Source organism: Centroberyx gerrardi, chromosome 9, assembly GCF_048128805.1.
Source record: "Centroberyx gerrardi isolate f3 chromosome 9, fCenGer3.hap1.cur.20231027, whole genome shotgun sequence".
In the NCBI taxonomy this organism is placed as follows: Eukaryota; Metazoa; Chordata; class Actinopteri; order Beryciformes; family Berycidae; genus Centroberyx; species Centroberyx gerrardi.
The window spans coordinates 27,212,844-27,237,626 of record NC_136005.1 but is presented as its reverse complement, the minus strand read 5'-3'; the positions used below and the strand labels follow the sequence as shown (position 1 = coordinate 27,237,626).

General features: G+C 41.5%; 1 protein-coding gene across 1 annotated transcript in view; it reads left to right on the top strand.

Moving 5' to 3' along the window:
* The window catches only part of naaladl2 (N-acetylated alpha-linked acidic dipeptidase like 2), a 386,338-nt gene that overhangs the window by 260,224 nt on the left and 101,331 nt on the right, over window positions 1-24,783 (top strand). Inside the window, exon 13 of the mRNA XM_078285865.1 lies at window positions 14,926-15,072. Within this exon, the coding sequence (XP_078141991.1) occupies window positions 14,926-15,072 (147 nt within the window). The remainder of the gene's footprint in view (window positions 1-14,925; window positions 15,073-24,783) is intronic.

Sequence of the window (24,783 nt, the reverse complement as noted above, 5' to 3'; positions counted from 1 at the left end):
TCTATCTCTCTTTCTTTTTCCCTCTATCTTACAATCATACACTCTGCTCCTTTATATGTTACCTCTCTGTCTCTTGATTTCTCTCTCTATCTCCTCAGCTGCAGTATGTACACTCTTAACAAAAAGGATTCTATATAGTATCAGAAAATTGGTTCTTTAGGTTTGTACCATAGCAGAACCCTTTTTGGTGCTGTGATGAACCCTTTAAGTTCCAAACCAGCAGAGTTTTTTATTATTTGAACAAATCAGAGGGTCCGCTGCCTCGTTACGGCTCTATATAGAACCACTATCCTAACCAAAGCCAAAGCATCCTCCACGAATCCCTCCTCTGTTTATACTATTTATTTGCCCTCTCGTCTCGTCTTGCCTCGTTGTACCTAATTGTCCATTCGGTGGCAGCTGTATCTCTGGTGCGCTCTATTCATCATCTCAAGTATCTCCGCGCTGCCCTAGGTACGCTCCCCACCTCCCAATATTTAGAAACAGGTCTAAGCGCATCATTAATCATGTTTGCGCAATGGGCGTAATGCTTCCTACTTATCTTACTTCGCCGAGACCTGCCTTCAAAGTCGAGATGCTGCCGCGCTGATGCTTTCGGAATGGGTGCTTGGGAACCAATTATAATACAAATAGATACTTCTTTTGAGAGGGGATTTACACGAGGATGGGGAGGGGAGGAGAGAGAGGGAGTGAGATGGAGAGAATAAAGGAAAGAGGAAGAGAAGGGAAAGAGAAGAGAGAGAGAGAGAGAAACAAGGGGAGCTTTGGTGGCTAGAAGAATACAAAACAAATGGAGAGAGTCCCGTGGTTTAATTGGGTATTGTTCCAGAGATGTATGTGTGTCTGGTTTCCAGTCTGAGTGTGGGCGGCTGGTGCCGGGTGCCTCCATTTGAAAACAAATGGTTGGCAGTAGACAGCTCATTGTTAGACTGAAAAAGGACCAGAGTGGCAAATCCTTCATCTGTCCTCTCTCCTTGAAATGGCCATGGACTCGTGCGTGTGTGTTTGAGTCTATGCTCGCTTGTGTCTGTGTTTGTGTATGTGTGTGTGTGTGTGTGTGTGTGGATATATCTGTTTGTGTGTGCATTCGATGAGGTTCATCGGCTACTCTGGTGTGATTTAAACCCCCCTGAGCTCTGTGTTGTGGGCCCAGTTGTTTGTAGTACATGCTACTGTGTGTGTCCCATGCACTATAGGCTCTTCGTCATTGTGACATGATCTATTACTGCCTATGCTGCTCTCATATAGATGCTTCAGCTCAGGAGAGTTGCTGGCATGTGTTTAGCTGAAACCTTGTTATCACAGTGGCAAATTGCTAAGTTAGGATAGCATTCTCATCTGTTAGAGAGGGGGGAAGTTGCAGTTGCGAGACTTTTATGTAAAAATCCACTTATCAGGACAAATCGCAAAGTGGGGCTGCAGCAGAGAAGAGCATCCCGTCCCTCCTGATTGAGATGCTGTAGATTCACCTTGTTCTATTCACTTGGTATGGTCTACTCAACCATAACCTCAAAGTATGCAAATTTTTTATTATAACATAATGAAAAATTCCCTCTCTCTATCTTACAATCATACCCTCTCCTCCTTTACACGTTACCTGGTGAAAAATCTTTCTTCTCTTTAAATTGAAACTTAAGAACAAAATCCAAAAGTGTCTCCTGAACAAGAGTGAGCGCTCCGTCCAGAGAAAGCTGGTCTCACCAACAATGGCTAAACCGCTTCACCTCCTCCACCTCCACCACACACTTAGACGAAGACAATGTTCTGTTCAACGGATGTAAACAATGTTGGCTAGCTAGTTTACAGAGACACGTTTACAGAGACAGCTACAACAGAACAGGAAAAATTAAGAAAACTTAATTCACATACGAATGTGCACAAATACAAGCCTCGCAACACTGTTGTACGCTGCCACCTGGGGCCACCAAAGTGCCAAGTTGCCTAGTACAGCTTTAGTGTGTGACTTTACTTTTCTAAATTCTAATTGAGTTCGGTGTTGTCGTGCTGTCTTGCTGGTAAGCTGTGGAAGGATTAGTCAAACAGATATTGTGTTTCTCACCACTGCAAACTATCCCCCAGTGCTGAACTGTCATTTTGTTCAAAATCAGAATTCCCCACCACTAGACTGGTGAGTTACACATGAAAAGCAGGAGGGAGGGGAATTAATGAAATATGCTGATGGAAAGTTGCTCAGTGACACTACATTCTGTAGAACTGCAAGTTATCACCAGGAGGCAAATTACCGGCAGCAGCCATCCAAATGCTGCTAAATCTTTGTCGATGGCTCATAAGTTAGTCTACTCTCGCGGCCAATTTGGCAGGTAGCCAGCCATTATTTAGATGTCCTATTTTATTCAAACAATCTAGTTGGCTGGTGAAATTGTGAAAGTAGCTGACACATTCGGGCATGTACCAACCACAGACAGTGGAGGAAACATCATTCATTCGACATATCAAGAGAAATTCCCGCACAGGTTACCTTTAATTTGGCCTTTCATTATCATTTCCCAGTCGTAGCATTCAAGGTGTCTGAAGTTCTCCATTCTCTAATACCATGGTATGTTAGTCAGAACGTCAATTCTCACAAATCAAAAATAGTTTTGTCCTACAGTGTGAGAGTTATGGTGAGACTTAACGTGTAGCTGACAAGGCATTATAAGCCATCATAGGAGCATTATAAGCACCTTAGCTGTAATCGGTATATCAGGAACAAAGATAGTATGGATATTACATAACACATAAAGGTAGCCTACTATACAAATGCAATTTGAGATGGTGGTATCTCTATGGTTGCAATGGACTCCCTGTAGTGTCCTGACTGGACACTGGGTCTTCTAATAACCACCCTACTGTATGTAAAGGAATGGAGCTTATAGGTCTTCATGAAAAAATAGTTTGAATTGGATAAAGGTACAAAAATGTGGGACGATAATTCAAAAATGGCAGGGGTTGTTATTGTTCAAAGTTTTAATAAATTGTTATAGCGGCCTGTTGGGTATAATTTAGAAAATGCCAGATCTTAATAGCAACATGCATTATTCACCAACGTTTCATTAAGCCAGTGGTTGTTGATTGCGCTTGACTAACAAGCATACAAATACTGTACATAGACAAATAGTTTCATCATGGTGCTGTGTATATTGTGTATCTGTATGGGTGTAATCTTCGCCATATAAATCATGGTTGTATGCTGGGTCACGTAATAACTTCCATCCCAATCTCCTGGTTCGCCCTGAAATAATCCATTTTACACACATTTCATCAATTCAGACAAAATGTCAAACCTCAACAGTCTCTTACTGTTGGCTATAACGCATTTATTGTGTGTTTGTGTGTGTGTGTGTGTGTGTGTGTGTGTGTGTGTGTGTGTGTGTGAGAGAGAGAGAGAGAGAGAGTTAGGTGAGTAAGAGAGAATAAGCCTATGTTCAGACAGAACGTGAGAAACATTTAGAGGTGGTGTGAATGCATGCAACGTCACTGGAAGGAGGCAAAAGGCATGAGATGGACACAACTTTGCTCTAGGCAGTATGAATTGAGGTGAAGAGTCAGTCAAAGGAGTTGAAATATTTTTTGCTGATGCAGTGAAGCAAAAGCCAATCGGCTTAAAGCAGGACTAGCCAGGTGCCTATAAATTTCGATTTCAAGAAACTGTCTCATCAAGAAAGATGTCAACCTAAACCACTAATCATAATGACCGGACTGCAGAAAGATGTCAACCTAAACCACTAATCATAATGACTGGACTATAGAAAGATGTCAACCTAAACCACTAATCATAATGACTGGACTATAGAAAGATGTCAACCTAAACTACTAATCATAATGACTGGACTACAGAAAGATGTCGAACAAAACTACTAATCATAATGACTGGACTACAGAAAGATGTCGAACAAAACTACTAATCATAATGGGACTATGATGATAAAGATGTATTAACAGCCTTCCAGCACTGGATTCATTCACAGTTAAACTGCAACCTGATTGATGTGATCGGCGAGACTGTCCAGCCGCTGTATCGGTGACATCTAAAGAGATAGGGAGATATTGGTGATCGCAGAAATATTGATGTGCTGTGGAAACACATTCCCTCTGGCTGCACCGGCGGTGTTAATTATTTCACTAAGAATGGAGAGCTGAATTCATCATATATTATTTGTGAACATCTCCTGCAGATATACACTACAGCACATCCCCATAGTGACATATACAATTTTAATCTGTGGTGGCGTGGGACCACATTCCACTGTTGAACAAGAAGTGTGTTTTAGAAAGAAATAGAGGTGAAATCAACTGACAATGCCTCCTACGCATTTAAAGGAGCATATCAGCTTCATAGTGTTTTCCTCAACCCATCACCTTCTATCTACTTACATAAATGCCTGCTTTTTGCCATTTCTATTTCTCCGTTGCTCTCTGTCTCTCTTTGTCTTTATCTGCCTGTCTCTGTCTGTCTCTCTCTCTCTCTCTCTCTCTCTCTCTTTCTCTCTCTCTCTCTCTCTCCCCATCCACCTGTCTCTATCAATGACCTATATAGAGTCTGGCAGGCTGATAGTATTTTGATGCAGAATCCATTTAGGAATAAACGGGCATAGTTGTAATCCTTTCAGGCAAGTCAAGGCTGATTATACCAGAGGTGTGGTGCGTTTGTTTTCAAAGCCTGGTTCAGACTGGGAAGCAGACAGAACAGAACTTTTGTGGCACCTAGAATGGGGAATAATGTCAACAATGTCTCGACATTGATTCTTTAACCAAGTTAAATTCTTTTAGCCAAGTAACTGTAACAAGTAACAAGTTTAATTAAATCCATTTAAGTAAGTAATCCATACTCTTTACATACCCATAGAACCCACCCATATAATCTACTTAACGTGTTGAAATTGCATATGTTTATAGAACCCCACAATTGTTAATATTTGTATTGCCTTTATTGTTTTATTGCTTATTGTATATTCTATTTTTTTGCTTTTTCTTCTCTGCTGTATCATATTACTTTTGCTGCTGCAATGACTCAATTTTCCTGCAGGATCAATCAATGTTCATCTTATCTTAAATTACAAATGAAAATTGTGTTGACTGGAACATTCAATACAATGCAACACAAATTTCTGACCCTTTGACTCACTTTGTTGCCTGTAATTGGGAGCATTGCCCATCTAAATTGCCTCAAAAATTGTACTGTTGCATTACCACCCTACCTGGGTTTCCCAATGCTTTTTGGGGTTTTTTTGGCACCCCAAATCATTTTTGGAAAGTTCCTTAATGCCTGTCTGGTTTTTTTACATTCTGTATTAAAGCTGCACTAGGCAACTTGGCACGTTAGTGGCAGGTAACTATGAGAATTTTGCCAGTTTCATTACTCAGAATCCTGAAAGGTGACATCAGTAAACTAAATTAATAAGGCAAAGTAACAGCATCTCAATTAATAGAGATGGGACGCTCTTCTCTGTTGCAGGCCCACTTTGATTTTTAGTTTTACATAAAAATCTTCGCTAGTGCAACTTTAACTGCATGACAGTGCAGAAATGTTTATTTGCCTGAGGAATAGAAAGAGTTGAATTGAAGAGACCCTATTTTCATCGGGGGGGATCCATCCCGGGGTCCAGACCCCCAAGTTTTGATATGGAGCTGGTCCCTCATTTTAGGGGGCAGATCTGATATCTGGAAGAGAAAGAGAGATGGAGTCAGCAACTTTTATTGCATGTTAATTCTATTCAGGTGAGGATAATCATCAAAATATTCAAAATTCTCCTACTTCAAAATGTGCTAAAATCTCCTGTAAAAACTATGCCCCTTGAACAATAACCATGTATAATTTAAGGCTCTTTGTGCAAAAGCATCCATTAAATGTATTTCAAATGTTAAACATAGATATCTGCAATGACTGTTCCATATCCAATTTAAATTCTCAGTGTAATTTGCATTTACTGTGACAAATCATCTTGTTGTACTCTATCTTACGGTACCCACTAAGTAGAAAACTAATGGCTGAGAATTACACACCGTAAGAGCTTTGACACCATGACAGATCAGAGAAAGGCTTTCAAACACGAGGGAAGAGAGAACAACGGGCCGGCTTCCAGAGGTATCTCCGCTTGAGACGAGATTCTCCGAATTTTGCTGCAAATGGTAAATATGATCATCCACATTAGGGAATCAGCAAGGAAGTCAAATTTATGTGTTTTCCCACATAACCCCCACCCCCCCCAAAAAAAAAGCTCACAGCAAATCACCCGAATGAGTCTCTGACTTTATAGCCGCACAGCGATCCAAGATGGTTTGGCAGCACACTTGGCATAATGTTTGAAATAGTACGCTGTTGGCAATATGTTTGAATTACCACAGCCCTTGTATTGTTAGGGAAGGCATTGTGTGGCGGGCGGCAGGCTCCATGAATCTGCATAATCACGGGGAGAAGCCGCTCAACCTCCGAAGGTATTTATGTGTCTGTCGGTGTGCCCCCTCCATCACTGTTTCATATCACAGCGACAAAACGTTAGCAGGGGAAAGCATATGAAAATGTGTTAGGTGAAGAATGAATACTGTCATTACCGCCGGCTGTGACATCCGTCAGGTACGGCGGTGCGATGCATTCGTCCGACAGCGGCTTGTTGCTCGCAATCTGAATAGGAGGAGAGAAAAAAAAGGCCACGCAAGACTTTATGTTTCTAATAGGGGAAAGCAGGTGCAGTCACGTAGTAAGGGCTTTCTGGAGATTCATTTCTAGTTAATAGATGGCCCCTAAATGAATTAAAGACAGATTACAGCCTAATTTGTGTATAACCTATGGCCTTGGAATATACATAATTGCTCTTAGCTAGGATTAATCAATGCCCATTCCCTAAGTGCTCTGTTTCTCCGTGGGCCAATCTTCTGCAAGGTCGACTTTCAACCCACTCAGCAATCATTTGATCAATTACTAGGAGAAAAAAAATAATGTGCTTTTTTCTTCGGTATGAGTGGGAAAAGGCACACACACCGTCACATGCTAACATGCACGTGCATATCACACACACACATATACAAACACAAGCCACTTTCCTGCAAAGGTAGTGCGCTCTCCATACGCACAAACACAAAAAATGCAACTACTGCCAACAGAGGGAGTTTAGTTGCTGAAATGTGAAAACACACACACACACACACACACACACACTTAGAGTTGTCCATCTAATCTGATAATGACTTCCACTTCTGTTAGCGGTAAGTGTGTAGATGACTGTGGAGTCCATTCAGTCTATTCATGCAAGACGGCTAAAGACATTTAAAGCGACAATCTGAATTTGCTGTGCTTGTTGAAACACCATTACTGACTTTGTTGACATTTTGATTTATTTGAAAGGCATCTTTTTTCACTCTTTCACTTTTGATACTAGACCTGAAAGTGAGTTTTGAGCTGATTGAGTTCATGCAGTATGTGTTTGGAGGGTGTAAATGCTTTGTTGTTAGTGTTGGTAATTAGTAATAGTGTTAGTAATTACTGCAAATACTGAAATACTATAATAGACAGTATCTCAAGTTATTAATTCTAATTGGTTCTAAAAAACACACACGCACACACACACATGCGCACTCACACACACACACACACACACACACAGGTGTTTGAACCAAGGAAAGAAAAAGTGCCATGTTTTGATGGAAGTGAAATGCATACACTCAAGCACTCAAACACACATGCATGGAAATGCACCCACTCTCTCTCTCTCTCTCTCTCTCACACACACACACACACACACAAATACACCTGCGTGCACTGACATGAAAACACACTCAGAGAGCTGATGTTGCGTGCTTTTCTCCAATACTGAGGCCGTTTGCAGTCGTGTGTGAAGTCATTGCGAGCAGGTAAATAAGAGCGGTGTTGCTTTGTGCCGAGAAGGTGGCTGAGTGGATGGGAGGGAACACACAGCATCTGGCTGAAAGAGGAGAGAATGTATGGTTCATGAGAAAGAGGACCAAGTGAAAACTAGCTCAGCTTAGTCTTGACAAATAATGTAATGAAATCAAATCGGTTATCTGTGTAGTTACCACTGTTCGGGACATTGGACGTGCCTTGAAATTTCAATAGGTGGGGAGTTTTTGTCCCGAAACGGAGCAGGTGCCAGAAAGTAAGTTTTGTTGTTGAGCCATTTGTATTGATCAACAACCCAATCAACCCCTGCAGGTAACCGGGGAACTTGAAATTAATCTTCTACTAGCTAGCCAAACACTTCCACAAGCAATATGAATTGTAGAGAAATGTGAAATAGAAAAATCAATGCAACTGCAGTGAAAATGAGGAGCATCAGCTGCTCTATAAAGGTTACTGCCACAGGTATTTCAGATATTTCAACAAGGACCTAATGAAAATTTGATAGTCTCTTAGACGCATCATCACATGGAGATGCTTGCAATTCTGGCTAGCATAAAAACACAAAGAGAGAAACTTAGTGAGAGAAAGAAAAAGATTCTCTCACGTATCTCCCTCATGCATCCTCCCTCTCTCTCTTGCTATTTTCCCCTCCCTATTCCTGTCCCCCACTCCCCTTCTCTCTCTCTTTAATATCCCAGTCACTCATTTCTAGAGGGCTGATACATGCTTTTCAGCTCAACAGCTGCAAATGGCTTTTCCAAAGACCACAGTCCAGAACGGAATTATTATCATCACACGCATAATGCAAAGTTGTTTTTGTCGTTTGGCACGTCGTCGTCGGCGTGTATTGAATTCTGATTACGGCACTATGCCATTCTCTGCCGCCCTCCACTTATTTGAAGTGTCATAACGCTGATGTACACTGAGTATACAAAATATTAGGACCACCTGCTCTCTCCATGAAATACACCCACCAGAGGCATGCTATATTTCCTCATTGATTTCACCTATTAAATCCACTTCGGTCATGAAAGGAAGATGTAGGCAAAAAGGGAGAAGCCTTCAATATGAGGAAGGTGAGCCTCATGTTTTGTTCCCTCAGTCTGTGAGCATCAGGTGCTACAACGCTGCATTATGCAAGAATTTAATGTAAAAATACAACCGTCTTATCAGCCTAAATTACAAAGTGCTTTAATGGGGCTGCAATAGAGGATAGGGTCCCATTCAACCTAATTGAGACCGCATAGATTCAAGCTATTTCTCTGGTATAGACACTTCTCCGCCCACAAAATGACAAATCAAAACAGCGAAATGCACATTTTATGAGCATCTTTACAAGAAAAATGAAAATACAAGGTATCAAGTTGCCTCCGCGCAGGACATTTACACTTTTTGTCAAAAACTTTAATCTTTTACCTCTCTTGTCCCTTAAGTATCCTTGGTATAAAGTGGCCACTGGTAAACGTGAGCGTACTGTGTGCAGTTTACTGACTTCTTACAGGGTTTCTGTATTGAAGTCCTCAAACAGCTCTCACTGCCATTTGGGGTCGCCAACGTGCAAAAATTGCATGGTGCAGCTTTAAAGAGGGATTTGTGAAAATGAGACACTTGAGACATAGGGGGTGGAACTCAACATGAGGAAGGTGTTCTGAATTTTTTTCTCATTTAATGTATGGTCCATCAAATGTGATTTTAACGAAACCCGGGGAAATGATGCATCTCAGTAAGGAAGAGAAGAAAAAATGCACACCCATGTAGCTGAGGTGCTGGCTTGCAGGTTATAAACATCAAAAGAAGGGAGAAGCCGCACACTCATAACTCCGATGCAAAAGTTTTAATTTTTATTATAATCAACGTTTCGGCACACTTTGCCCTGTGATGTCATAATTTGGAACACCTGTTTTGTAGAGTGTATACAGTATATGTCACTGAGGTGATGTGATTTCTTTATCCTGAAGAAGGCATTATCAAGGGTGTCACATCAAAGTTGACACCCTTGATTTTTAGGGTTCAGAATTGATTACACTACTACGGAATAGTAGGGTATACAGACTTGTTTAGGATATGGATTAATATGGATTGGACTGTCCTAGACCATAGGAATACCATATATGAATTCGTAGATTGAGTGGTATTCTCTTTTAAGCAGAGATCTCTACGCAATGATTTCACTCTCTTCCTATCATAGCAGACAAAGAAATTAAATATTGATTCCCAGTGCAGCAATACGGGTTGAAATTACTCATTCTCTTTGCTCTCTCTTTCCCTCCCTCCTCCAACTGCATCCCTTTTTTACACTTTTTTTTATTACTCCCTCTCTGAAGGAATCACCTCTCCTATTTCGACTCTGTCTCTGTTTCCCTTTTTCCGTCTGACTCTCTCTTTTTAATGCACTGTGCCTTCCTGGCTGTCGGAAATGAAAGGGAGAGGAGAGGTCCATGGCCTGATCTCAAATCTTCTCTGCCACTGATGAAATGTTAGTGTATCTGTATATATAATCCTGTTTTGTAACTTCAATACTGATATTTCTCTCTTTTCTCTTTCCTTTTTTGTTAGGATTGAAAGACTGGATAGACCTTTAAGTGTTCGTAAATGCTGTAACCCTAGGGCCCCTGAAATCCTTTCAAAACACACTGTAAATGTTCTAAAACATTTGGTTGTCACGATGAAACAAGGGTGAGAGGTTGAGATACGGGGTTTCATCCAACACAACATTCTAAAATAATTTTTCTAAAGGCATTCAGGATAGGGAACAGCCAAAGTCAAGTCCAGCATTATGACTTCTGACTGGCTAAAAGGCATTCCCTTATACAGGCTGGGTCAGCTGCAGAGTTAGGTTTGGATTCCTTGCAGAGTTGGGAAAGTTACATTCAAATTGTTTGTCTTTTCGGATACTAATTATTCACTTACAGCTGTAACCAGTTGCGCTAACCATTGGATTAGAACTGTATAGGTTGAATCTCTATTGTCGTATATCAATAGGGGATAGAGTAGCAAAATGAACATTTATTTATATGAAAATGTTAGATCAGATCATTACTTTGAATAATAAAAAAGTAACCTATTGTTTCGTACCTATTGTTCAAAAGTCCCAGTAAACTGATCACTGTGTTTCTACAGTAGCTGTACAGGCCCGATTACAAGTAATCCAGTACTCTCCAATCCTGATCCCCCTAGGCAATACCCAGAAATTATAACGTGATGTCAGTAAACTGAGCACACTACAGACCTAAGTTTCTTTTTTCTTCTTCATGGCTAGTGGGGTTGGAGGCGGTGAAGAGATTCAGCCATTGTTAGTGAGTTCAGCTTTCTCTGAATGGAGTGCTTGCTTGCTGCTGTTTAGGAGACACTTTTGGATTTTGCTCTTATATCTCAATATCAAGCTAACTTAACTCCGGTTATGTAAAACTCACAGAGTGAGTGCAACAAGTTCATGCCCCTTCTCTGGGGGTTGTCAAAAGTCACTCTGGGAAATGTAGTAAATCACTAACTGAAGTAGAAGTAGGAAAGGCAGGTTGAAGGAAAGTGGGAACAACACAGTACCTGAAGATGGAATTTTCCTTTAAGAAAAGAGGGATTTGCCCCTTTTAAAGAAGAAGGTTTAAACGTAAACAAATCTTCCAAATCCATGGATTTTTGTTCAATGCAAGGGTCCGATTGAAAGGCTAATTCAAAGGGTCAGATATGCCTTCGGCTGCCAGCTTCAGAAACCCAGGACTGAGGTGATGTGGACCAGCAGGGTTTTTGAGGTTCCAAAGCTTTAAGTGCTTTGAGTACTATTCGCACACTGGGTGCAGTGTAGCTAAAAGGTTGACCTTTCCTCAGGGGTTCATAAACAGCCCAGTCAAAGCCAGTCCAAAAACTAATAATTCCACTGTTGAGTACCCATGAGGTCTGTCTCCTGCCACAGCAAGCCACATACTGAGGCCAGCAGCCCTTACTGTGCACTCACACCAAAAGCATCATGAGCTACAAAAGCGGCCGGCAGTCATTCATTTTCAATGGGAGCTGGCGACGAGAGGCGTCCGACGCCATGGCGGCAGCGAGCGCCGCGATGCCAGCGACCAGAGCGACAAGTTGAAGTTGAGCTGAGGTGAACTTTATGCAAATTAGCAGCGACGCGCTGAAGCAGCGACCAATTGCAGATCGGGATTTGATTTTCTTCCCGCTGTAAACGTCTCCCTATGTACTGAAGTTCCTAGCAAATATTTGTTCCATACTGACAATGGAGGAGAAACTGATTGTTGTGGTCTCCGGTTTCCTGGAGCTGTATGACTTGTCGTTGTTCGTTTATACCATCTAACCAAGCGTCGTCCAAACGCAGCTCCTGCACCAACCGGTGAAATTCGGCGTGGAGTCGCCGGTTTCGCAAAACCGTGTGGACCCATTTGGACCTACGGCGCCGGCGTTTCATCCGCAAATAAACAGCTCCAAGACACAGCAGGCTCACCAAAGTGCGATCCATGAAGAATGAGACAACTGACGATGTGCATGATATATATACACCCTTTTCCCGCACTTTTCCCCCTTATCTTTTTTTTATTTTATCTTTTTACATCTTACCAACCTATAGGCCTAGAAGGCCATGTAGCCTGTTTTCCCTAAAATTTCACAGTTCACGGCAGGCCTGCCGAATAGCTCTACTACAAACTTGATATATTGGCCACAACCGAACTTGATGTCTGCAGCGCTGCTTGAATGCCCCGCCCCCTGGCGACGACCAGAGCGCCCAGCGGCGCTCGTGACGCTTCTGGTGTGAGCGCACAGTTAGCCCATTGTCCACCAGATGCGGCACGGAAGCGGAACGGCTCCGGAACGGAAGGCAATGTACACCGCACGCGTTTGATTGAGTTGTATGGATCACCCGCAAGTCAATAAAGTGCATTTTCACGCTTGTCAGACGCAAGCGGATCCGGCAAAAATAGACCAGACGCGGAAAAAGAACGGAGCGGCAGAAACTGCCGTGCGGGTTCCGGACGGCTTCCGTGCCGCTACCGCAATGCATCTGCACCCGGTGGACATTGCAGTGCTGATTCACATGGGCGCGAGTCTGTTCCAGCACACGCACAGCTTCCGTGCCGGAGCCGTGCCGCATCTGGTGGACATTGGGCTTTAGTCTCCGTCTGGTGTAGCTAACCAGTTCAACCAGCTACAAGTGTGCAGCCTCTTACAGAAAGTAGCTGTTAAGCTGAAAGTAGCTGAAAGTAGCTAAACAGGTGGGAACATAGCATCCCTCCACTACTACTACTAAATTACACAGAAGTAATTTAGTACTTATTCAATAAACAAATTTTAGAAAAACTTCCCATTTGTGTACTGTATATACCAATATTTTCCGTAACCACTGAGCAAGTGGAATGGACAGTTTTAGTGTCACATGATCTAAATACTTTTAGTGTCACACAATCTAAATCTAAATCTAAATACTAGAATTTATTTTTTTTGGTTTCAACAGATTTAGTGTCTTGGTTTAACTCCTTCATACCCTGAAAAGAAAAAAGCTGTCATAAACGTCCTTGCCTTGCTTCTCATTTTCTGTCTCCTCTTTCTCCTTTCCTCACCTCTCATATCCTATTTTGCCTCCTCGCCTCCTTATTTTTGTGTCCCTCTTTTCTCCCATCCAATACTTTTCCATTCCTCTCTTCTCCTCTTCTCTCATCTCTGCCTCTGAGTAACCCTCAGTAAACCAGAAGCTGTTTACAACTGAAGACACCACAGGGAGAAATAACCGTCATGCTACACGTACTCACCTTTCCTGAAACATTTATATTAGCAGCTGATCCCCTTAGCTTGAGTATCAGTGTTGAGTTTTACTGTTTCAACGGCGTCTGGAGCTGCCTGTACAAAAAAAAAACAAAGACCATACCACCCCCTTGTATCTTCTATAGTTTTTGAGGTTGTCTGTATGTCTTTTTTCTCTCTGTGTTTATGTGTTTTATTACATGCCTACCATTCAACAAGTGAAAACTAGCTTAGCTCTAGCTCATGCTTGCCAGGTGTGAGCAAACTGGTCTCATGAAATTTCATTAAATGAGCATGAACCCTGAAACGCAGACTGGACATGCCATTTTCACTTGTTCGTTGCATGAAAAGGTTAGCTAACAGTTAAGTTTAGGCAAGTCAAACAACTTTGGTTAAGGTTAGGGTTACGTTTAGGCAACTGAAACAACTTTGGCTAATGCGTGGGTTAAGGTTATGGTTAAAGTAAAGCAACTAAAACAATTTGGTTATGGTTTTTGGGGGAAAGGGTTTGGCCATTAAGAAAAACTTCACATAATACTTTCATGGTGGGAAAATGGATTTCTCTCGCTTTTCATGCAAGGAGCACATATTTGTATTTTAAGACATTGCACTAATTTCACAAAATTTCAGGAGATTAGGCTGGCTGGAGTCTTTTGGCAAATGAAAACATAACAATCAAAAATAACATCAAATCACCAATAGCTCACCATTAATACTTAACTAACATTACTGCTAACATACACGTAGCAAGGCCTACTATGCTAACGTTACATCTCCAACAAAGGATTAAGCCCATTTACAATAAAGAAATCCAACAAACAACATGCAAAACCTAAATCAATCTCATGTTGTAAAAGGACATGACCTTCTAGAAACCAGGGAACATAAAAATCTTCTACTAGCTAGCCAAACACTTCCACAAGCTATTTCAATTGTAGAGTAAAGTGAAATGGACATTTGAATACAACTGCAGTAAAAGCTAGCATCCTAACTTATTGTCCATCAGCTGGTGTATAAAAGTTAGGCTACTACTACAGGCATGTCAGACATGACAGTTCAACAAGGACGTAATGAAAATACTACAGGCTCTTAGATCCATCAGCACATGGAGATGCTTCTGGCTAGCTTAAAAAGATTGTGAACTGAATCCTCCTCTTAGCGGGACTCCCTATCTCCCTCCATCCTTTATCTCTTCTTCCCCCTGATTAACCTTTGTGTCTACTTTCTTTATTCATCCTCCACCCCTGCCTCTCTCCTCCTTCTCCTTCCACCTCTCTGAATTCCTCTCATCTCACTCGGTTTCCCTCTGTTCTTCTTCTCTCTATTAGAGACAGCTGCTGAGTTGTATCCGTGGTGGGAACTGTCCTAGACCCAACGTCAGCTCGCTACAGCTGCCTGGAGATGTGAGCTTCTTCGCCAACCAGCTGGCTGTGCCCACCCTGGAGTTTGCCTTTGAGCAGACCAAAGCAGAAGAGGTACGCCCAGACCAATACACCATATTTCCAATCATGCAAACACACCCTTGACTGGATGGTTGATTAACTGATGTGGGGCCATGAAAGCATAGCCTACATGTTAAAAACGCCACTCATATATGTATCTGAACCCATAAAATAAATTCATGAAAGTATTAGCAACACATTGTGGTTCGTTTTTTCAAGGTTTCTTGTAATAATTCCCATGTTCTCCTATTCTGTGCTAAACTGTGAGATCCCTGATGAAAGTAGAAGACTGCTGATCACAGCTTGTTTCTCAGTGCATGACAAAAAGCTGCCATGGATTGGATAAACCGTTGAGTTTGCCATAGGCTACCACTTGGTTATCTTTTGCTTTCAACAGGATGTAAACAACTTTCTCAGCTCTGATACCCACACCTGTCGGTATCTGCAATCCATGTGTATCACATTTGGTTGGAATTCAAGATGTTTGAGAGCTTTCTCCAGGTTTTTTGAGGGAAATGATTAGCACATACAGCTATGTCACTGCAGTAATTTGTCCAGTTCCTGCTCTTCCCAGTGTAGCACCGTGGGGATTGGATCTGATAACAGCCATCTGCAGCCTATAAGACTAATAGCATCATTTTGTTAGCATTAAATATTTCATGATCATTTACCAAATCCAGCTTGACACGTTGCAGTATGGTTTATATCTGAATACAACCAACAAATGCACAGCATAGTGTTTACAAATTATGCATGCCCCCATTTACTTCCATTAAAAATGCAATATTGATGTTTGTTTTACTGCCTTGGGGCGGAAACAGTGAGATTTAGCCCCAGCTAAGCCAGCCCACTCAAATTTGGAACTTCTGGCTAGGACGGCAACTTTGAGCTTAATTAGTGCAAGAGATCTTAGTAATGTTTATCCACCCTCAGGGCATCTTCAGAACCTGATAACAACAGGTAGTGGAGGGTGAAATCCATGACTCTGGCTTTATTTAGGAGGTGAAACCAAACAGAAATTGAACCAACGATACTCTGATACATAAAGATGGTGGACTTGATTGTGGGGGAAAAAGGTCAAAATTAGTGTACACATTAGTAACCATCACCATGATAACTTATTAAAATCGCTTGTCATGAGTGTTACATTTTTTAAGGAGAGTGAGTAATCCCATTTCTCTTAGTATTTTATCTCTTTATTGAGACAGTTGGATAGCTGAGAGGGACAGAGATTAGGGGACATGGATCTGGTGGGAATTTGTCCTCCATGTGGTTTCAGAATCGGGGGTCTTGATACATACAGATGGTGAACTCAGCTGTGGAGAAAAAAGGTCAAATTTCCTGTACAAGTAGGCATGAAAGTAGCATTAAGTAATCTAAAATAATCTAAGATAAATACTGAAATACTGGAACGATAATACAGCTTTGTCATTTGCTTTTTTGGCTTGAGAACGAGGCTTTTTAGTCTTCGTAGCTGAAATGTGTTGTGATATAGCTCTTGTTCATCTCTGATTGTGCTTGATTCTCTGATACAACATCAGTAAGTACAGTCACAGGTTACGCAGTTATGGGTTGATGGGTGAGGGTGATGGGAAAAAGAGGCTGAGAGTTGCCAAATGATACAGCGGAGGGGAAAGGGTGACGGGGAGGAGGTAGAAGAGGCTGAGAGAGCTGCTGATGGATGCAGCGGAGGGGTGAGGGAGATGGGAAAAGGAGGGTGGTGGGGACAGGAGGATGAAGCCAGATGTGTGTGAGAGAGCGAGAGAGAGAGACTCACCGAGCTGCTGTGAATTGCACTTGTGAACATACATGAGCAGCTATACTTAAAAAAATGAGAAATCGAAAATCTATGGCCCCTCAACTGGTAACATTTTAATTATCTGGCCCCAATTCCAAACTAGTTGAATACCCCTGGAATAGGACGTACTTCCTCCAGGCGGAATTGTATGACCTGGTATGTGGAGGCAGTTGACAATAGGGAAACAAGGGACAGGGTCAGCTGAGTGTGAGTTCCAAGAAGCTGTGGCATGGCAGGGGGTGGGGTGAGGCTACTGGACAGAGGCGACCGGGGGCGGGGGGGGGGGGGGGGTGTACACATCTGGCCAAACGTAGACGTTGCAACGTCACGTCCAGATATTTCCAGTGCCGCTAAAGGAGTTTAATATCAAACTTTTTTTCAGCAGTTTTGGTGTCACTCTTTCAGAATCAAGGTGCAAAGGTTTCTTTCTAGAGCCACCATTTTGCACCAATGTTCTATAATAGAATCTATCCTAGAAGAGGAACAGATACCAATTCCTCCACCAACAGCAGTCTCAATAGACCAGAATGCAATGTGGCCACAAGACAGGGGCACGACTCAAACTTTTTGAAAAATCTCTTTAGAAAATCTCTTGTGTGCTATCTCTACCTATATGTATAAGTTCCGTGTTGAATGCAACAAGTTCACATCCCTTCTTTGCAGGTTGTCGAAAGTAATTTGGGGAAAATGTAGTGGGGAGGGAAAATAAATTGCAACACTTCATCATAACTCCTGGAATGCATTGAATATCACAAATTGATATCTAATAGCGTAATACATATATACAGTATATTATCTAATTGTGGATTTTTCCTTTAAAAATCTTTGTCTTTTTTAAGGAGAGTGGGCCATCCCATTTCTTGTATGTTTGAGACAGTAAGAAAGCTGAGAGGGACAAAGATTAGGGAAGACACAGGAGAGAAGGTTCTGAAGGGAATTCATCTAAGCAGAGATACATGTGGCCCTAACCACCCATGCATGTTTCGCACAACTTCTGCCTCTGTATTCCAGCATTGTTCAATATTCCAAACATACGGATATATAGATACACCTATGTACGTAATTCTGCTCATTCATCCTTATATGCCCAGTAAACAGAATTGTGGTGCCGGTAATGTGTTGCGAAACCACCAGATGTTGTGTACCGCTGCCATGGTGATCTTGACAAGAGTGCAGTTCGTTGAACATTTGTTTTCTCGTTTAGCATCTGTTTCTCTCTCGCCTCGTGAAAGTTTTCTCCGGTACACAGTCATCACACTCCCCACACCGTGCTGTGTTTATTCACCCCCTGCAATAATTGAAGTTTTGTAAAGTTTGGAAAGTTGGTCTTAAGATGGCTGAAAGCTGGCTGAGGCATCGCCAAGGTGTGACTTTATAATGAAGGTAGGGAGCAGTTTTACTATGAAGAAAAAAGCCTAGTTTCCTGAAATTTCGTGAAATGAGCATGACGGCTTAAAATGCAAATACGTGCTCTGTGCACGAAAAGTGAGAGAAATGTGTTCGATCCACCATGAGCGGATTACGTGAAAGAGACACGACTAGAAACAGACAGTAGTCGGACATTGAAATAGTGTGGTGGAAAGTAAGGGTGTGGAGGTCGGGGGTGGTGGATAGGTGGACACATTTACCTTTAACTCCGATGACCCAGGTTCAATTCACAACTTATGACAAGTTTTCTACTGTGAGTAAAGTTTTAAATTTTAGCTAATGTTTTTCATTTTTAACCATGACCAAAACCTAAGGTTAACCTAACCTTAACCAAATTGTTTTAGTTGTCTAAACGTAACCAAAGTTTTAGTTGCCTAAATCTACCCCTAATAATCCTTTCGTGTGGAGGAATGTAATCTTCACATAATTTGTGTCCACAACACGCAGTCTGCATTTCAGACTTTAGAGGCTACGTGTGCATATTTGGTTGTGTGTGCTTGTATAGTATGTGTGCTTGTGGATGCATGTTTGTGTGTGTATGTAAATCAGAGGATCACCCGTGCCCTAACCATCCCTCAGCATCAATTATCTGTTTACCTAAATTGGGACTAATTGGCTGAACAAGGAGAGATTAGGGACAGATCTGGCCAAACACGTAGATAAGTGTGTATCTGATCTGATCTGTGTATCTGGCTACACAGGTAGATAGCTAAAATTGACTCTGCGACCTTCTGACCCCAGAATAATGTATTGATTAGCCTAGAGTTCAGGAGTTTAGGAACACACACTCTGCACAGTTGCTGATCAGACAGTGTCTACAGAGACTATCTTAATAAACATCTATTTCAACTTGGATGTAAGTTTGACGTTATGCACTGGTTTGTGACTTTATGCACATTATGCGCTTTATGCAGAAGTTGTGCAACAACATAATTTAAAATGGTGTTTATTTAATTCTAATTTTGCTGGTATGGGCAGTCAAAATATTTTAAAACCAACCGAGGGTCTCATTAGTATCGGACCTGGATTCAGTTTTATTGTCGAATGGCCTAAATTCGATTTCCCCCTGCCAAAAAGAATTCTGTGTGAAACTGCTCGCAGTACCAAGAGAAGTTTACCAACCCACACTGTGATTAAGTATTATGTCTGTTCTCCACTGAACCAGAGACAGTGGAGCGGAAAGTAAGATACATATTACATGTGCATCCGTAAACATGTCATTTAACGCATATTTGACACGGTGCTCTGAACTTGCAGCAATTTAATCACGCCAGTTCTCTAGGAGCACATCAGGTCTCAATTTATTATTGGCTCTTGCAGCAGAAATACTATTTGATTATACCAATTTACAGTGGCATTCTGTCCATTTCGTATGCCATTTCTCAGCCTGCATGTCTGGGCTATAAAACACAGTCAATGGAGTCTTGTTAAGTGGCAGTAGACACCTGTCAGTGTCTCCCCTCCCCTCCTGTAAGTCTGAGGCTGATGAGTAGCGATAGAAGGATATTACATTTGCATCCTGCTCTCCCCTGCACAGCTGGCAGGCCAAACCCCCCTTGGTGCTTCAAATGGTAATGACACAAGTAAGCAGTCACGCAAGCTAAGGCACGGAAACACACACACACATACACACACACACACACACCTACCTCCGTCTGATACAGATCTTACTTGAATTCCATTTTTTTCATTTCCATCTCCAACTTTGAAGATGGAAATGAGAGGGGGTGAGAGAGCAAGTGAGCGAGAGAAGTAAGTGGAATGAGAGAAGAAAGAGAGGATGAGTGTGAAGGAGAAAAAGTGATAAAGAAAAAGAAAGATGTTGTCTTGTTAAAGGTGTTATGTGTATTTTTAGTAGGGTTGGGCAGTTACAGTACTGCTGCTGACTGAAGCTACTTGTGTGTTGTCGGCAGCACGTAGGCCTAAAGGTTAATTGAATATGGATGCAATTGCTTTAAATTATAGTACATAATTGTACATTGTATTGGTTGATTTAGTGTAGATGGTTTCATTCAAACGCTTTTGTGTTGCTAGGAGACGTATACACATCCAGTCAGCTGTTTATAGGAAGTGGCAAGCGGTTTTCAAGTTGAAATCAACCTCAGATTGCTGGAGGTCATGGACAAAGAGAAATCCCGTGGCTTGTGTTGTTATGTGGTGAGGTGTTCTCTAAGTACTGGGACAAACACATTTTCCAAAATAATGTTTACTTTCCCCAAGGACAACGAACGGATCAATGCACTGAAGAGAGAGGGATAGGAGATCAGAAACCTTCACATTTACAGCACTCACTTTATCACAGGTAACGTTACAAAAACATACACAGGATTCACAGTTAAGTTCACAACATCTGGCTTCCTAAATATTAATATTGTCGCTAGCAAGCTACTACCAATTCAGCAACCATGCAACAGCACAACTACTGTTAATGCTATGCTATATCATTAACATCAGTACAAAACATACCAAAACATCACCGAATCAAGCAATGCTAACAACACAGAGGTATAGCTGTGTTATTGACATCTTGAAACTGTCTATAAATCAAGTTGTCTCGCCTTGTTCCTTCCCCATTTCACTTTCTATCTCTGTGGGGGGTTTTTCACACTAATTTTGTATGAATGTATCAAATGTATCAAACAGCAGAGGTACCCAATGAGACCAAATGAAACAGAGCTAAAATGTTCAGAGTTTCTGGTAATGGCAAATGATGGAAGTAGTGAAAGGCCAATGGAAAAATCAACATGTTTATCCTCTTCAGTTAAGCCGGGGAGGGGGAAGGGGAACAGCAAGCAACGGGTTTATAGGAAATAGTTAATATTGAGAAACACTAGCACTAACAATACCACTGGCCTGTGATAGAGGCTACCAATCATCTCACACCATGGTCTGATTTGATTACAGTAATTATACCAAGGTATCACAATTAATTTGACAATGATAGATTGATGTTATTAAATGATACACATAGCACCTTTAAATGCTGCTGGAAGCAGGGCTGGATTGAATGAAGAAGAGCAGTTTTCTCAAAGTCTCAGTCCCAGCTTTTGATCCGTCTTGGAGTTGTGAAAACTCTACTATTTGTCTCTTTACTGATTTTGGTTTTGAGCTTTGGTATGGTGAATAAACTATGCATCAGGCACTTCTGTTCTTTTTGACCACTCGCTTGAAACTGGTGTAAGTCAATAGTGGAGGAAAATGACTAAAATTGTTGTGTTTGGGGGTGAAAACACAGGTTTTTGAGGGGAAAAAGATCAGGATTGTTTCAGTTTCCATCAGGAAAGTTGAAGCGGGCAAAAAATAAAGAGAGGACTCAGTTAAAAGATTAAAGTGGACCCAGAATTAGCTGCTGCTGGCCTGATAACTGAAGGGGCTGATTCATGTTGGAATCAGGAAAGACTGGCAGCCATCAAATCATTACTGTGTTTGCAGAAGACGCTTTGTCAAAAGTAAATAGATCATTTACTTATGTTTCTCACAGATTGTAGCTAAGCTTTAACTATTGGTGTTAATAGTAGCAAGCTAACATGAACCTGTTGCTATGTTAGTTAAGTTAGCTAACATTAGCTACAACTCACAGTAGTTACCATGTTAACCAAATGTCGGTCTATCAATATATAGCCATCCATCTAGGTTAGGTTAAGTGTGTGTGAACCAGCCTCTACAGCAAACAAGACCAGCAGCAGTACTCCAAGTCTTCTTCTAGCTTCAATTTTTTCACCCAGTTCTGTCTGTTTTTTTTGCCTGCCCCAACTCCAGAAAATGTCTATCCACATCCAGAGGGAGGCAAAGCTTTTCTCAGCCTAAATCTGACTAAAATTTTCTAATGATAATTGTGGATAATAATCTTTTTCCACATTATTTTTTAACCACAGCCCAACCCCATACTCAAGTAAGGAGAGAAATTTAATCCAGTCTAACCTGAGCCCTTTGGATCTATTTGGGTGCCATAGGGTGGTAGGTTTAATATGTAGTGCTGTTGTGGTGTGCTGCCATAACCAATATATAAATATTCATGTTTTAGATATGCTATATTTTCATCTTCTTAAGCATATGATTGTATCTGTTTATTGAGCACTTACCTAATTTCCATGTAAACAGACGATCATCGGCAGTTTTCTGTCTGTTCAATTCAGCTCACCAAATACTGAATGTCCAAAGGTAAAACTGCTACCAATCTTTTCATGACACAGCACTAAGTTTATGAAAGAGATTATTCCCCATAAAATCCCTTTAAACAGCCACTCAGTCACTATTTGAAGCTAGAGATTTGAACATGAAAGCTCTGTTTTTTTTTCATGCTTTGACTTGGTGAAGGGGGATTTTAAGTTCAAGGTACAGTTGGAGTTGTGCAGCTGAGTACGGCATGAAATTTTGATCAAATGTCTGTTATTTCACTGTGTTTGGTCTTTGATATCATTTTCTCCTGTGTGTAAGTTGGTAAACAAACAACAAACTTTCCTTCTCCTTTTTACCCCTTTCCTTCGAGCAGAGCTAGTTTTTGGCCTATACAGCTTTCTGTGTGTGTGTGTGTGTGTGTGCCTGCACGGGTGTGTGTGCGTGTGCGCAGTGTGTGTATGTGTGTGCACCGCCTCTACATTGTTGGTTTTTTATTTGCTTGTTTTTTGTGTTCTGTCTGATTGTAGGGTTAGGACTTGGATTTAGGGTTAAGACTAGAACTAGGTTTAGGTTAGTTGCTAGGGAATGAATGTAGTCAATGGAAAGGCCTCACAAGGAAAGAACTACAAGGGTCTTGATGTTTCTGTGTGCGAGTGTGTGGGTATGTACGTGTGAGTGTGTGTCCTTATGCGTTTGTGTTTGTGTGAGTGTATGCAGACATGTATTTCTCCCCTCGTGTTGTGTGAAAAGATATATACAGGGCTTAAAGACCTCCGGCCAGGTGCTGGATTTACAGCATATGGACGTTTTAGATTCACAAACTATTTTCGACAAAAAAAAAAAACAAGCTCACTCCATGTGGGTTTTTGTTTTTGATGCGTTTTATCCAATCATATTCAGCGAAGCAAAGCAATATTTAACATTTACCAATGGAATGCGAGCAAGTTTTTTTTTTTTATCCAATGAACAGCAAGCTACTTTCTATCACAATGTAGCACCGATTCCGTAGTGTAGCACAGCTGAAATATGGAAACGAAGTTTATGAAAGCTGGTGAAGATACACGCGTCACTGAGACAGGAGTAAAAAACAAACGGCGATAGGTATGGATTGAATAAACGGGTGGAGACGGGAAACCGTTTGACACTTGGTGTGACAAATTAAAGGAACCGGGTGTTTGTTCTACACTGTGTGCTCAACCAGCAGAAAGAAAGTGCTCTTTCCACATGAGGTCAATCCCAGACACAACGCCGCTGTGCACACACTCCGATATCTGACCACACCGGGAGCGACAGTTACAGCTGCCGCTCCAGCAGCACTGACAGACCGGAACGTGATCTGTCTTTCACAATTTACAATCGTCATTCAGCATCAAAATGTGGCATTGCTTTGGCTGTTCTCTACGGAGCTCCCCAGGGGTCACCTGGTAAGAAAAAAATAATTGATGTGGAAATCCATACAGGCACCGATTGGTAAACCGCGCACGGCTCCATGTGCACGGAATAGTAAACCGTGCACATGGATTAGTAAACCGTGCCCTCGAATTAGTAATCAGTGCGTACAGATTTGTAATATGTACATTGATAACGTCAAACAGGGACACCACAGCGGCCCACAGAGTTGCATATAAAATTTAATTAACATGCTTTTTCTACAAGCATGATTTATAGGGAGTAAATAGGTTTCATATTGTCACCAAAACACACGTCGGATCATAAATTAGACCTACTGATGTGATTAATCAATGGTTATGGTTCACATATGGTCTAGGTGCCTAATGGCTATTACAGCTCACTATATGTATGCCAAGCTGTGTGTAATGGCTCTGGCTCACTGTAGGCCTAAAAGTCCCTCTTTGATGTTATCAACATAGATAATACAAATCTGTGCGCATGGTTTACTAATCCGTGGGCACGGTTTAGGAGTAAATTGTAAGAAAACCGTGCCCACTGATTTCCGCATCGTTTTTTTTTTGTACCAGGTGACCCCTGGGGGGCTTCACAGTTATCCTTACTGCACTAGGTTTATAGATTAATAATGCTGTGTGTTGAATATTCATTCATTCAGCACAGAAATGTGTCAGTTGTTTTCGTTGTTCTTGTTATTGGACTAGTCTTATAGAGAAATCGAGAAATCCCCCCCCCCCCCATCAGTCAGGAACATTTCATGCTCAGAATGGTTTTTTTGCTTTAAGCCCTGTATATATAGTTCCTGGGTTCCTACACACATCTCTTCTCGCCCACATGCCTGGCTAAGCATTTGTCGTGTGACACTGTTGTACTTCTAACTATGAACTTAACCTTTCTGCTGCTTTCCAGCCTTCACTCCAAATTAGACCTTGGCTCTGTGAGTTGCTGTGTGTGTGTGTGTGTGTGTGCGTGCGCTTCTGTGTGAGTCAGTC